The sequence below is a fragment of the Mesoplodon bidens genome (assembly GCF_964165515.1).
Source record: "Mesoplodon bidens genome assembly, chromosome: 2".
Lineage (NCBI taxonomy): Eukaryota > Metazoa > Chordata > Mammalia > Artiodactyla > Ziphiidae > Mesoplodon > Mesoplodon bidens.
Genome location: NC_138177.1, coordinates 55,205,460 through 55,218,357, shown reverse-complemented (window position 1 = coordinate 55,218,357; position 12,898 = coordinate 55,205,460). Strand labels below are relative to the sequence as shown.

At 47.0% G+C, this 12,898-nt stretch overlaps 1 protein-coding gene across 1 annotated transcript in view; it reads right to left on the bottom strand.

Annotated features, from left to right (window-relative positions):
* Nucleotides 1–422: 422 nt before the first annotated feature.
* Nucleotides 423–12,898, bottom strand: part of HHAT (hedgehog acyltransferase) — a 378,452-nt gene continuing 365,976 nt past the window's right edge. Inside the window, exon 12 of the mRNA XM_081223558.1 lies at nucleotides 423–1,696. Coding sequence (XP_081079684.1) covers nucleotides 1,605–1,696 — 92 coding nt within the window. The 3' untranslated portion in view covers nucleotides 423–1,604. The remainder of the gene's footprint in view (nucleotides 1,697–12,898) is intronic.

Genomic DNA, 12,898 nt, shown 5'->3' with positions numbered 1-12,898 from the left:
CACTCTCTTCCAAGCAGAGTGGCTAGGAAGAAAGGACATCAGCAAAATGGTCCTGCGCCAGGAGTTTAAACCTCATTGAGCTAATAACCACAGCCCGGACACAAGCACAACAGCAAATGACTAATGGGAGACAGCGGGGCACAGACCAGGTCCAGGTGCACCTTTCACTCAATGACGATTAATTCATGTGCTTGAGATGTTCTATTCTCCCGTAACTGGGTACACTCTGGATTCAAATTTTGAAACTGCTTCACTTACCCTCTTCCCCCTCAGAAGAAAAAATCCAAAGCCAAACATTAGTATTCTGAATTATCTACCACTTGGGGCCATTAATGGCCTGTCAGCATCTTTCCAGAAAAGTGAATAATTCAGAATTAGGTAAGTGTGGGTTTTTTCTTGTTTTTTTTTTTTTTTTTTTTTTTTGTGGTATGCGGGCCTCTCACTGTTGTGGCCTCTCCCGTTGCGGAGCACAGGCTCCAGATGCGCAGGCTCAGCGGCCATGGCTCACGGGCCCAGCTGCTCCGTGGCATGTGGGATCTTCCCGGACCGGGGCACGAACCCGTGTCCCCTGCATCGGCAGGCGGACTCTCAACTACTGCGCCACCAGGGAAGCCCGGTAAGTGTGTTTTGACTTTAAACATTTTCCTCAAAAAATATTCAAAACAATTTTACAAAAATATGAATTATTTATGTGATAGAAAAGGCTCCATTTTATTGAAACAAAACAAAACAAGGTAAACCACGGAGTGTAAATCGCTCAGGGGGAAGATGACTGCTGGGACTTGTGTGAAGAGAGGAGAGACCACAGGAAGTTATCTTTACCCTCTATGACTTGCCTGATAGCACCTGTCTGTGTTACACTATTCCTTGGTTTTTTAATTCTGCTTCTTTATTGGGAAACAGTTAACTGTCAGGTAGAGGAACTGTCATGTTTATACTTCTCTGCAAATCTAGGGAAGAAGCAGCCAAATGTAGATCACCCTGATGAAGCTCAAGTAACAGCTCTCCTTGGGTACTGACTCCTTGCAATGCCACAGAACATATTCAGTCTTCTCTGACCCAGTAATTAGAAACACAGCTGTGGCTTTGTCACCTCCCTGCTGAGGAGCTAAAGTGTGAAGCTAAACCCAGTGCTGGTTCTACAGACTACACTGCAAGACATGGGGAAGGGGACACTCGAATGCCACTGACCCAACATGTTTCAGAAATACTGCCCAGTGGAGGACAGGCCTATCACTAATCAGAATTTCTATGCCTCAGTCAAGAAATGTCTATTACATTTCATTCTTGGTAAAGGAGAAAGAACCCAAAGGGCCCTTGGGACTGGATTCTGGATCACAATGTCACCATGTGCAGTTAGGCAAGACATTTTACTGCTTTGGACCCCAGCTTACTCAACAGGAAAATGATTGGGCTGGGAAGATGATCTCTAAGTTCCCAAAGTTATGAGAGCTCAAGCTTACAGTCTTGGAGTGAGGTAACTTCAACAAAAGATGAGCAGATCAGGCACTGATCCCCTGGAGGTTACCTTGAGGTGCAAGGTCAGGGTGAAGCACTATTTGTCTTGGAAGCCAGCAAAAAGGTCCGACCGGGGCCCAGCGCCATTAGTTCACGGAGTATGTCTGGGCCCAGGCAATGCCCACATGGGAGTAGCAGTACAGGAATCCCAGGACAGAGAGGGTCACACATGGCCAGCCTGCAGGGGGAGGACAGAGATAGAAGAAGATTAGTAATGTCTGGGGCACCGGTCCAAACTGTCCCCTTTGGAGAAGGCAACTCAGGAAACAATGTGGGCCTCCGTTTATGCGTTAAGACACATGCCTCCTAGACAGTCTGCACTAACTGGAACACCAGCAAGTTGATCCCTATGTCCCCACTGGGAATGCGTCAGCATAAAATGAGGGGGTGCAGTATCACACATGCAAATTACGTTGAGAAATAGGACAAGCTTTTAAAGAATACATATTTAGAAGACTAACGTAGTTAATAATCAAAAAAGATGAAACATCCATGAGACCCATAGTAAATCTCAAAAATGTACATTGACCATTATGTTGAATGGAGTGCCATCTGCCAGCACACAGAAGAGAGAGCCTACATTAAACATTCAGTTGCAAAAGTCAAAGCTTTTAGTGGTTCCTTCTACAAGTACTTGTCTTAGAATACCTGATGTTTTTTTCTTCTTTTTTAAAGAAATAACAGCCCTCTCTGCTACTTGTTACTTAATGATCTCCATGTCTTCTACATGTTTCACTTATTCAAACACTGGGAGCCTGGGGAGCCAGAGGTGCTGTGGAAGGTACCAGATGCCAAAATAGAAAGATTTAGTCCTGTGTCCAAGGTGCTCTCACTTCAGCGTGGAAAAGACAAACACACTCCAGTGGGACCTACAAGCCATGTGCTGTGTGCTAGGTGATGATGTGTACAGAGCACATTTAAACTGCACCATGTGGGATGAGCAAGAGTATGTCAGATGGAAAGGAACCAGGGACAAGCTACCAGAGAGATCACTTGACGTGTGACCATAATGGGGTCATCCAAGGAACAGGGATCCTGCGATGTGACTACTGCACAGGGAGGGGCGGGCAGGGTAGGGACAGAAGTAGGAGGAGGGAAGCCACTGAGGGTGATTATAACTCTGGCAGGCTCTCTCCTTGCTATGGCAACCATTAGTTACTATTATTAATATGACATAGGTTCAGTCAATATAGCATAGTGGTTAAGTGTGCAGTTGCTGAAGTGGAATTGGACACAAGTTCAAATCCTGGCTCTGCCACTTGCCAGCGGTGTGACCTTGAGCAACTTAACGGATCTCAAATGTAAAACTAGGAGGGATAGAGCAACTTACTGAATAGTGTCTTTGTAAGGTGCCACGGACTGAATTGTGTACTCACTCCTCAATTCATATGTTGAAGCCCTAACCCTCAGAGTGATGGGACTTGGAGGTGGGGCCTTTGGGAGGTAAATGGGTTGAGATGAGGTCATGAGGGTAGGGCTCTCATGATGGGATTAGTGCCCTTATAAGAAGAGACACCAGAGACCTGGCTTCCTCTCTCTCTGTGCCATATAAGGACACAGTGAGAAGGTGGCCATCTGCATGTCAGGAAGAGAGTCCTCACCAAGAACAAAACCATCAACCAGCAAAACTTTGATCTTGGATTTTCCAGCTTCCAGAGAAATAAATGTCTATTGTTTAAGCCACCCAGTCTATGGTATGTTGTGATGGCTGCCTGAGCTAAGATATAACAATTGTGTGAAGTGATGTAAAGACCTGCACGGTGCCTGGCCCATGGTGGAGCACTAAAGAAAGGTAGTAATGTAAGAGTGGTATTGAGAGGGTACAGAAGTCTTTCTGCACCAAGATTAGAGTGACAACAGGGAGAGCAAGCCCTGGTCTTCCTCCTAACTCCTGTCTTCGACTTGCTCCTGGGACTGGCTTGGCACAGTGTTTTCCCAGGCCCTGAAGGCAAGAGAAGAAAGGGCAGCAGAGGAGGCCCACCAGCCTGGCTCTAGGACCAGCCCTGCAGTCCCACCTCCCGTCTGCCAGTCAGCCAGGCTAAGAGTTTCCTATACCTGCTGGAACAAATTACCACAAACTTAGCGGCTTCAAAGAAGATAAATTTATTCTCTCACACTTTTGGAGGCCAGAAGTCTGAAATCAAGGTGTTGGCAGAGCTCCCCTCTCTCTGAAGGCTCTGGGGGAGGAGCATTCCCTGCCTCTTCCAGTTTCTGGTGACCCCAGGCCTTCCTTGGCTTACGGAAGCCTTCTTCCCTGTGTCCTCTTCTCTAATAAGGACACCACCAGTCATTGGATAGAGGGTCCACTCTAAATCCAGGATAATTTTTTTTTCTCAAGATCCTCAACTAATTATACCTGCAAAGACCCTATTTCCAAATGAAGTCACATTCTGAGGTTCTAGGTACATATGAATTTTGTGGGTGCTATTCAGCCCAGTACATCCAGGTACTTTTTCAAGCTTCAAGACAGACCCATCCTGCCTGGAGGCGCCCTCAGATCCCTCACCCCTGTGGCTCAGACACAGATGCCAGGGGACCTTTCAACACCTGGTCCTCAGTAGCCTCAGAGAGCAGGAAGAGGGGAGGGGGCTTCAGGTGCAGGAGGCGAACCCAGACTTCAGCTGTGTTTAGGGTAAGGCATCAGCACGTGTTTGGTAAACACAGAAACCAGAGGCTGGCTGCAGAAGTGGGAGAATGGGGATGTTTCATTTACACAAAGCTGGGCCTGGGGCATTGCACAGCTGTGCTTGGCCCCGAGGCTGTGAAGGGACATCCCTGTGAAAGCTTCTGCCCAGCACACAGAACTGCAAGGAGCCCTGCCCAGAGGTAAGGCATATACATGTTCAGTCTGGACCACAGCTGGGCCCTGAAAATTCTCCCTAGTGTTACTGCATGCCATGCACAGAGGCAGCTAGACAGCAGTAATCCTGACGCTACTAGGAGACCCTAGCAGGATCTCAGTTTCTCTATCTACACAATGGGAGGTCAAAAATAAATAAAAGCATGTGAAATAAGATCACAGGTTTGGTAGTGCTTTTAAAAAGTATTTCAGAAAGGCAAAGGATTACCTGAGAATTCTCTTATGTACACACAGCTCATTGGTCTTTTTAATGCATGAGTGTTCCTCCAGACAGTAACCCCAGCGTGTACCAGATGGCGTTCAACAACCCGTTCTCCTTTCCTGACCTCAGGAGTAAGATATGTGATGACAACAAAAAGACAGATTCCACAAGTCACCCTTCCACAGCATTCAACCAACACTCGACGAGCATGTGCTATGTGCCTGGCCCTGTTCTTCAACTGCGGTTGCTGCTAACCAAGCAGATGTGGCCCAAGCATGACAGGGTGCTTGGGGCAGAGGCCCCTCTTCATCAGGGCTCAGATAAGCACAGGATCATAAAACTGGAAATAAATGGACTGTCATTCTGGCAACATGCCAAGGGTTGCTATGATACATGGTCATCCAGGCTTGTCAACCGTTAACGAAAAAGATGGCATCAGAAAGGGTTCTGTCCTGCCAAAGGAACACGGATCTCATCCTTCAGCCCTCTCTCCCCCTGGCCTTTCCCTACTAAGTTTTCTTCTTCCATGTTGTCCCTTCTCACCAGGCTTTCCAAACCTATGTGTCCAGAAAACTCCCTTATCCCCACATCCTCAAACCCATGCATGCATACACACACACACATCATTAATGTGGCTTATAAAGACTGGTGGGCTGTACTGTACTGGTCAAAGGAAAAGATCCTACTTTAGGGCTGAAGTCTCCTGCACACACTCTTCATTTACGGCTAGGCCCCCAGAGTCAATGATATGTGCAGCTTCCTGGTGGGCTTTTGATACCTGGAGCTAACAAGATGCAAACAGGTGAACAGTCTGAACAGGTGAACAGCGAGGCAGCATTGAAGATATTATGGACAGTGTGCTAGTGAGTCAGACAACAGTTGCAAAGGATTGGGGTATACAGATCATAGGACAGATTATTTAACAGATAGAGCGAAATGCGTATCAGTAGGATGTTTAGCACAATAAAGTCAATTAAGAGGACCAAGGTAGGTGTATAATATATGGAGTTAATAGGTGGCTGTATCATGATATTGTTAATAGGATATTGGTGGGTTGTATAATAACTACAGCTAATGAGAGACAGGTAGGACGCAGAGGGGAATGGCTGTAGCTAATAGAAAGTGAGCCATGTAATTTTACTTGAGGTTATTAAGGCTGAGCCACTCTCTGAGCAATTACATCAGTAGGAAAGCACTAGAAAGGCAGAGGTTCAGGACACTGAAGGAAAAGACCATTATCATGCAGGGCCATGAGAAGTCAAAGCATATGTCCAGCTGGTTTTCTGGAAAGTGAAGGGATAATCAGAACAAGAAGCAGGTCTAATGAAAAATATTGTTTAAAAAGTTAATGTTGTAAAATGGTGCAGCCACAGTGGAAAAGAGTACGGAGGTTCCTCAAAAAAATCAAACACAGAATTACCACATATATATCCAAAAGAATTAAAAGCAAGAACTAGAAGAGGTATTTGTACACCCAAGTTCACAGCAGCACTGCTTACAACAGTCCCAAGGTAGAAGTAACAAGCATCCACTGACAGATGGATACACAAAATGTGGTCTGCATATATAATAGAATATCAATCAGTCTTAAAAAAGGAAATTCTGACAAGTGCTACGACATGGGTGAACTTTGAAGACATCATGCTAAATGAGATAAGCCAGTCACAAAAGGACAAATACTGCAAGATTTTCACTTAGATAAGGTACCTAGAGTAGTCAAATTCACAGAGACAGAAAATACAATGGTGGTTGCCAGGGGCTGGGAGGAGTGGGGAGTTAATGTTTAATGGGTACAGTTTCAGTTTTACAAGGGGGAAAAAAGATCTAGACATGGATGGTGGTGATGCTTACATAGCAATGTGAATGTACTTAACACTACTGAACTGTAGAATTAAAATGGTAAATTTTATGTTATATATATAATTTACCACAATAAAAAAATTATGCTGAGTGAAAGAAGCCATCAACAAAATAATACATGCTGTATTATTCTACTTATATAAAATGCAAACTGATTTATAGTAACTAAAAGCATGTCAGTGGTTGCCTGGGGCTGGAGCAGAGGGAGAAATAGATTACAAAGGGGCACTAGGAATCTTTGGGGATGATGAAGATGTTTTGCATCTTGATCATGGGACAGTTTTTCAGGGTATATACAACTGGAAAATACATTAAATGGATATATTTTATTGTGTGTAAATTATTTCTCAATAAAGTTGTCATAAAAAATTTTTTAAAGGTGTTCTTGGAATATTAGCAAATCACAGGCTTGCAGTACTCTACTGAAATGTCCTAGGCTATATATGCCCCAAGGTATTCAAACAAAAGATGCAATTCATTTTTTAACATCTTTATTGGAGTATAATTGCTTTACAATGGCGTGTTAGTTTCTGCAGTATAACAAAGTGAATCAGCTATACATATACATATATCCCCAAATCCCCTCCCTCTTGCATCTCCCTCCCTCCCTCCCTCCCTCCCTATCCCACCCCTCTGGGTGGACACAAATCACCCTAGCTGATCTCCCTGTGCTATGTCACTGCTTCCCACTAGCTATCTGTTTTACACTTGGTAGTGTATATATGTCCATGCCACTCTCTCACTTCGTCCCAGCTTACCCTTCCCCCTCCCCATGTCCTCAAGTCCATTCTCTACATCTGCGTCTTTATTCCTGTCCTGCCCCTAGGTTCTTCAGAACCATTCTTCTTTTTTTTTAGATTCCATATATATGTGTTAGCACATGGTATTTGTTTTTCTCTTTCTGACTTACTTCACTCTGTATGACAGACTCTAGGTCCATCCACCTCACTACAAATAGCTCAGTTTCGTTTCTTTTTACAGCTGAGTAACATTCCATTGTATATATGTGCCACATCTTCTTTGTCCATTCATCTGTCAATGGACACTTAGGTTGCTTCCGTGTCCTGGCTATTGTAAATAGAGAACATTGTGGTACACGACTCTTTTTGAATTACGGTTTTCTCAGAGTATATGCCCAGTACTGGGATGCAATTCATTTCCTGATATGATGCTGGGTCTTCAGTCCCTCACCTCACTAGGGGCAGGCGGACTTGCCATGTGTGGGACTGAACACTGGGCTCCTCTCATCATGCTTTCTTCCGCTGGGGCCTCTGAGGAGGACAACCAGAGGAAGTCTCTTAGCCATGCCCATGTGTTCAGCAGCTGAATCAGCACAAATCCCTATCGGGGGAAGAAATCAATCCTTCCTAATGGGAGAGGAGTTAACTGAGTTGCTGAAATGTATATGAGCTATCAATTACCGCATCAAAGGCTTGCTCTGCTGTCAGGATGGGCAATGCTGCTGAGCCTGTGACCGCCATCTTGGCTCTAACAAGTCTTTTTTAAAGGCCACATCCCACTGTTAACCATTTTTAGAAGAACATGGCTGGTGACCAGCATGTGAACAAACTTTGCAGTGAAGCCTTCTTCTCATCCTTCCTTCCAGTCAACCAGAAACAGTCCCTATCCATATGTGAGTAGTTTACAAAGAATATGCAATCTACTGTACAGTTTACAAAGAATACACAATCTTTTTTTTTTAGTTTATTTATTTGTTTATTTATTTATTTATCTATCTTTGGCTGTGTTGGGTCTTTGTTGCTGTGCGCAGGCTTTCTCCAGTTGTGGCGAGCGGGGGCTACTCTTCGTTGCAGTGCATGGGCTTTTCACTGAGGTGGCTCCTCTTGTTGTGGAGCACGGGCTCTAGGGCATGAGGGCTTCAGTAGTTGTGGTGCATGGACTCAGTAGTTGTGGCTCGTGGGCTCTAGAGCGCAGGCTCAGCAGTTGTGGCGCATGGGCTTAGTTGCTTCGCGGCATGTGGGATCTTCCTAGACCAGGGCTCGAGCCCATGTCCCCTGCATTGGCAGGTGGATTCTTAACCACTGCGCCACCAGGGAAGCCCAAGAATACACAGTCCTAGTGAATCCTCACAACACCTTGAGATAGAAATTACTAACCTATACTAATATTCTTTCTTGAAGCTATATTGCCTCAAAGGGGCCCAGAGTCCACATCCTAAGGCCAGGGTATCAGACTGAATCCTACCTGGAGAATAGTCTGAAGGACTTGAGTCTGTCCTTTAGTTTTATCTACAATTATCTATCATTTATCTACCATTAACAATGCCCTAGCTTCCTCCCTCCATCCACTCAGGCAAGATTTCTAGCCAGAGGCTCTGACGCCCTGTTGCCCATCGTCCCTCCCACTCATCCACTGCTCAGTCGTCCCCTTGCTGAGCCACAGTTCTCCTGAGGGTTGAAGAGCATCTTGACCCTCTCAGCTTGGCTCTTGGGTCCCTACAGCTGGACAGATAGACTCTCACCTTCTGGCCGCATGAAGTGACAATGTCACACAGCGACTCACAACCATTCTAAGAAAGGAAGAAGAGGAGCTTCCCATCCTAAGAGCCATCAAAGGAAACAAGTCTCACCTCTCCAGACAAACTCGCCTTGGCTGGAGCCTAGAACACAAATGTGAAGGATGTATCATGATCATCAAGGGCCACCAACATATCCATCCATATCCCTGGGGATGCAGGTGCATATATATATATATATATATAACAGCCCACATCACCATCTGGGTGAGGACGAATGTGAGACTGATGAATTTCAACCTCTACGGAGGGCCTTTGTGAATGGGCAGGCTCGGAGGATATCCAATAGGGAAATAGAATGAAGAGGGGATTCTAGGAGATGCTGCAGAAGACAGAGACATAGGATGTGGTGGCTGATGGAGTTGGGGGCCAAAGAACACATTCCCTCTCACTGACCCTGAGGCAGTACCCTCAGGGCTGACACCAGCTGGTGCACATCAGAGAGACCATACCTTACGTTAATAGACTGATGCGCTACCCTACTAGTTAGTAAAAGCCATGGTCCCAGCCTTCCCTCAGGACCTGTCCTCTGATATATGTAACATCCAAAGGAGTAACACCTGGTTCTGTAGGGGCCTCTAGGGCCTGCTCCAGCACTTAGCCACCACCTCTTTGAGTTGACTGGTCTGTGCCCATGACTTACCATTTGTTAGATATTTTGAATACCATCCCCACATCCTACATATATATTGCTCTGCCTTGGTGGCATTCTCTACTCTGAGGCCAGTGAAGGCTGAGTGTTTCTTTGCTTGGAGAACGAGCTTGTGCATCAGACTCTGGTCCCAGAGGGGCTGGCTCAGGATCTGAGAAACACCAGGGCAGTCTCTGCACCGCCCCACCGGCTTCACTACTGTCGTTTCATTAATTATTCAGAAGGACTTTATAGGCTTCATTAAAACAGCTTGCTCCTGACAGCGCTTTATTTTGTAACAATACTCAGATCTGATGCGGGGAAGTGAAAAAGGGCCTTGGTAGCTTTATTTCAGTCTTATTTTCCCTAGTAGCCCCAGCCCGGAGATATCGTGGAGCCGTTCATCAAATGGTCCCGAGCCTGCAGACCTTCCTTCACAGCTCAGTTTAGAGCTTTCATCTTAATAAAGCTATAGGACAGGAGCCTTTTCCTGTCCAAGGGCTACCTTATTTATTTATTTATTTTTTTGCGGTACGCAGGCCTCTCACTGTTGTGGCCTCTCCCGTTGCAGAGCACAGGCTCCGGACGCACAGGCTCAGCGGCCATGGCTCACGGGCCCAACCGCTCCGCGGCATGTGGGATCTTCCCGGACCGGGGCACGAACCCGTGTCCCCTGCATCCGCAGGCGGACTCTCAACCACTGCGCCACCAGGGAAGCCCAGGGCTACCTTATTGAAGGATACACAGCAAGAGCACAGCTGCCCAGGCTTCCAAGCCTGTACACTGCTGGGTCTATTTTCAAACCCATGGGCATATGGACAGAAGGTTTAAAGAACAGGTTCTTGCTATTCTAGGGTTAGAATAACCATTTCTTACCTTCAAGTCGTTTATAAACCAGGGCCTCAAACCCAGGTTTTGAGGCCTCGGTGTTCTTTCAAAAAACGCTCAGCTGCCTCTTTCGCACCCTCGCATGAGAAAGAAGAACTAGGTGGTTCTAATTTGTTCAAAATTGAAGTATGAAATTCTAGGGCACTGGTTCTCAAACACGAGCCCACATCAGAATCACCGGGAGGGCATGTTAGAATGCTAGGTCCCATTCCCCAGAGTTCCTGATCCAGGATGTCTGGGTGGGCCTAAGATTTGCATTTCTATCACGATCCCCAGTGATGTGGATTCTGCTGGTCCAAGAGTCACCCTTTGGGACGCCTGTTCTAGGGCACTCTGCACAGGGCTGAGGGAAGAGCTTATACCGGTCATTCACACACTGACTGGGCTCTCTCTCGAGCAGAGGGGATGGACGAGCACTGAGCATTACAGGTCGCCAGGTGCTTTGCTGGGCGCACTCCACATCCTCACAAACACCTTCTCAGGGAGGTATTATTCGCTCCACTTCACAGAAAAGGATACTAAGGATCAGAGAAGGAGAGTAACTTTCTTGAGGTCTGACAGCCAACTGGTCATCAGGTCACACTTGGAACTCAGGACCGTGTGGCTCCAAGTGTGCTCGGCCGCCTAAGCTCCAAAGCCCTGACTGGCCTCGGAGCACATCGGGGAAAGGCTCACATCAGAGCCCCACCTCCTAGCCTGGTGCCTTTCCTTTAGATCCTCTGCCTCCAAATCTCGTTTCATCCCTCTACTCATGGTGCTAAGGCAACAGGAAGTGGGAAGCATCAGGTTCATATTTTTAGGCGTCATCATCACTAACTTGCTTGGTCACCCCATCTCTGGGGTCCTCAGTTTCCCCATCTTTGTAATAATTGGGAAAAGAAAGCCTGGATGAACATTTTACACCCCTTGTGGTGGCAGCTGCCTAATTTAGACTGGGGCCACTATGGAGCATGTTCCCAGTGCCTGGATGGTCTTTTATTAAAATTATAAGAGTCACAGTTATTTGATCCTGGCCATGGGCTGAACCTGCACAGGGTATCCAGCAGGGAGACAGAGAGGAAGGGGTGACTGACGGCCCTCAGAGGGCTTCCTGCCATCCTGAGCAAGAGTCATTTGCTGGTTGCTGTGTGCACATTTTAACAGGCACAAATAGCGTGCCTTTAATAACTCGCATTGTTCAGTCAATTTCACATTCTGAGGAAGCCAACCTGTGCTGTAATTTTCACCCTTCCCCACCTCCCAGCACAAGTCCCGCAGACTGGTGCTTACTGAAGCACTCGCTGCCATAAAGCAAAATCATTTCACGTGAAACTGAGGAAGGGGGGAGTACAAACCAGAGCCACTTTTTCTTATCCTGACAGCGTGAATAGAAGGTGGAGCTGAGAAAACACATATTTTCTTCTCTCTCCAGGGCAGGTGGGGGACCTGCTTCCGAGAAAACTGTCCCTGCCGTTGCTGCCACGCCCCCAACTCCGGCCACTGGGGCCAGAGGCTGTGCAGTCGTATCATGCTTCCCAGCTGTTTCTCTTCCTTAACGTGTTTTGTTTTAAACAGGCTGATTAGGGCTATTGTTCATCGTTAATTCATGACCACGCAACATAACACGGCGGAGACTGCCTAGCAAATGAGCTCGGGGAAACGGCTTCCCGCAAACAAAGGGATGGGGCGCAGGGTGGGGCAGGCTCCCTGTCACACGGCCCTGACAACCACTCACCCACCTGGGCATTTATGAAGCACCTACTGTGTGCCCAGCGTTTAGACAGGCAGCCTTGACACATGTCACACAAGCAGTCTGAGCTTTCATCTGAGGCCTGTGAGAACGTGCCCCCAAAGGCTAAGAGCACGCTCGGGGCCCCCAACTCTCCACCTAACCTTGAGATTTGGCTCTACAGCTCCACCTCCAAACGTGCACGTAACAGAAGGCTTGGGGAAACACAGACGACAGAGACAAATTCTAGAACACCTGGGCCAGCCGGGATGGTGGGCTGACACTAGTAAGTTGACATTGCACTAGGATAAAAATGGCTGAGCTTAACAGTTTTTGTTTCATTTTCTAATCCAACTATATACATATGGGATGGCGGCGGCCTGGGATCCATGTCACGGGAGGAGGGGTTGACAGACCTGGCAATGTTTATCACGGAGACGCTGGAGAAGAGAAAAGAAGTACCTGCAAATATAGAACAGTCTACCCTTTGGAAGCAGGATGAGGAGACATGTGCACACCCCAGAGGGGGTGCTGGTTGGGGGAGGGACACTCTGGAGGCAGAGAAACACTCTGGAAGCTGGAGCCCTCCAGCACTGGAACAAGCTCAGGACACTCTGAGCATCCCCGTCCAGGGGAAGGCAGCAGAGGCAGGACAGGCGGCAAGGAGATTCCTCTTCTGGACTGGAGGTGGAATA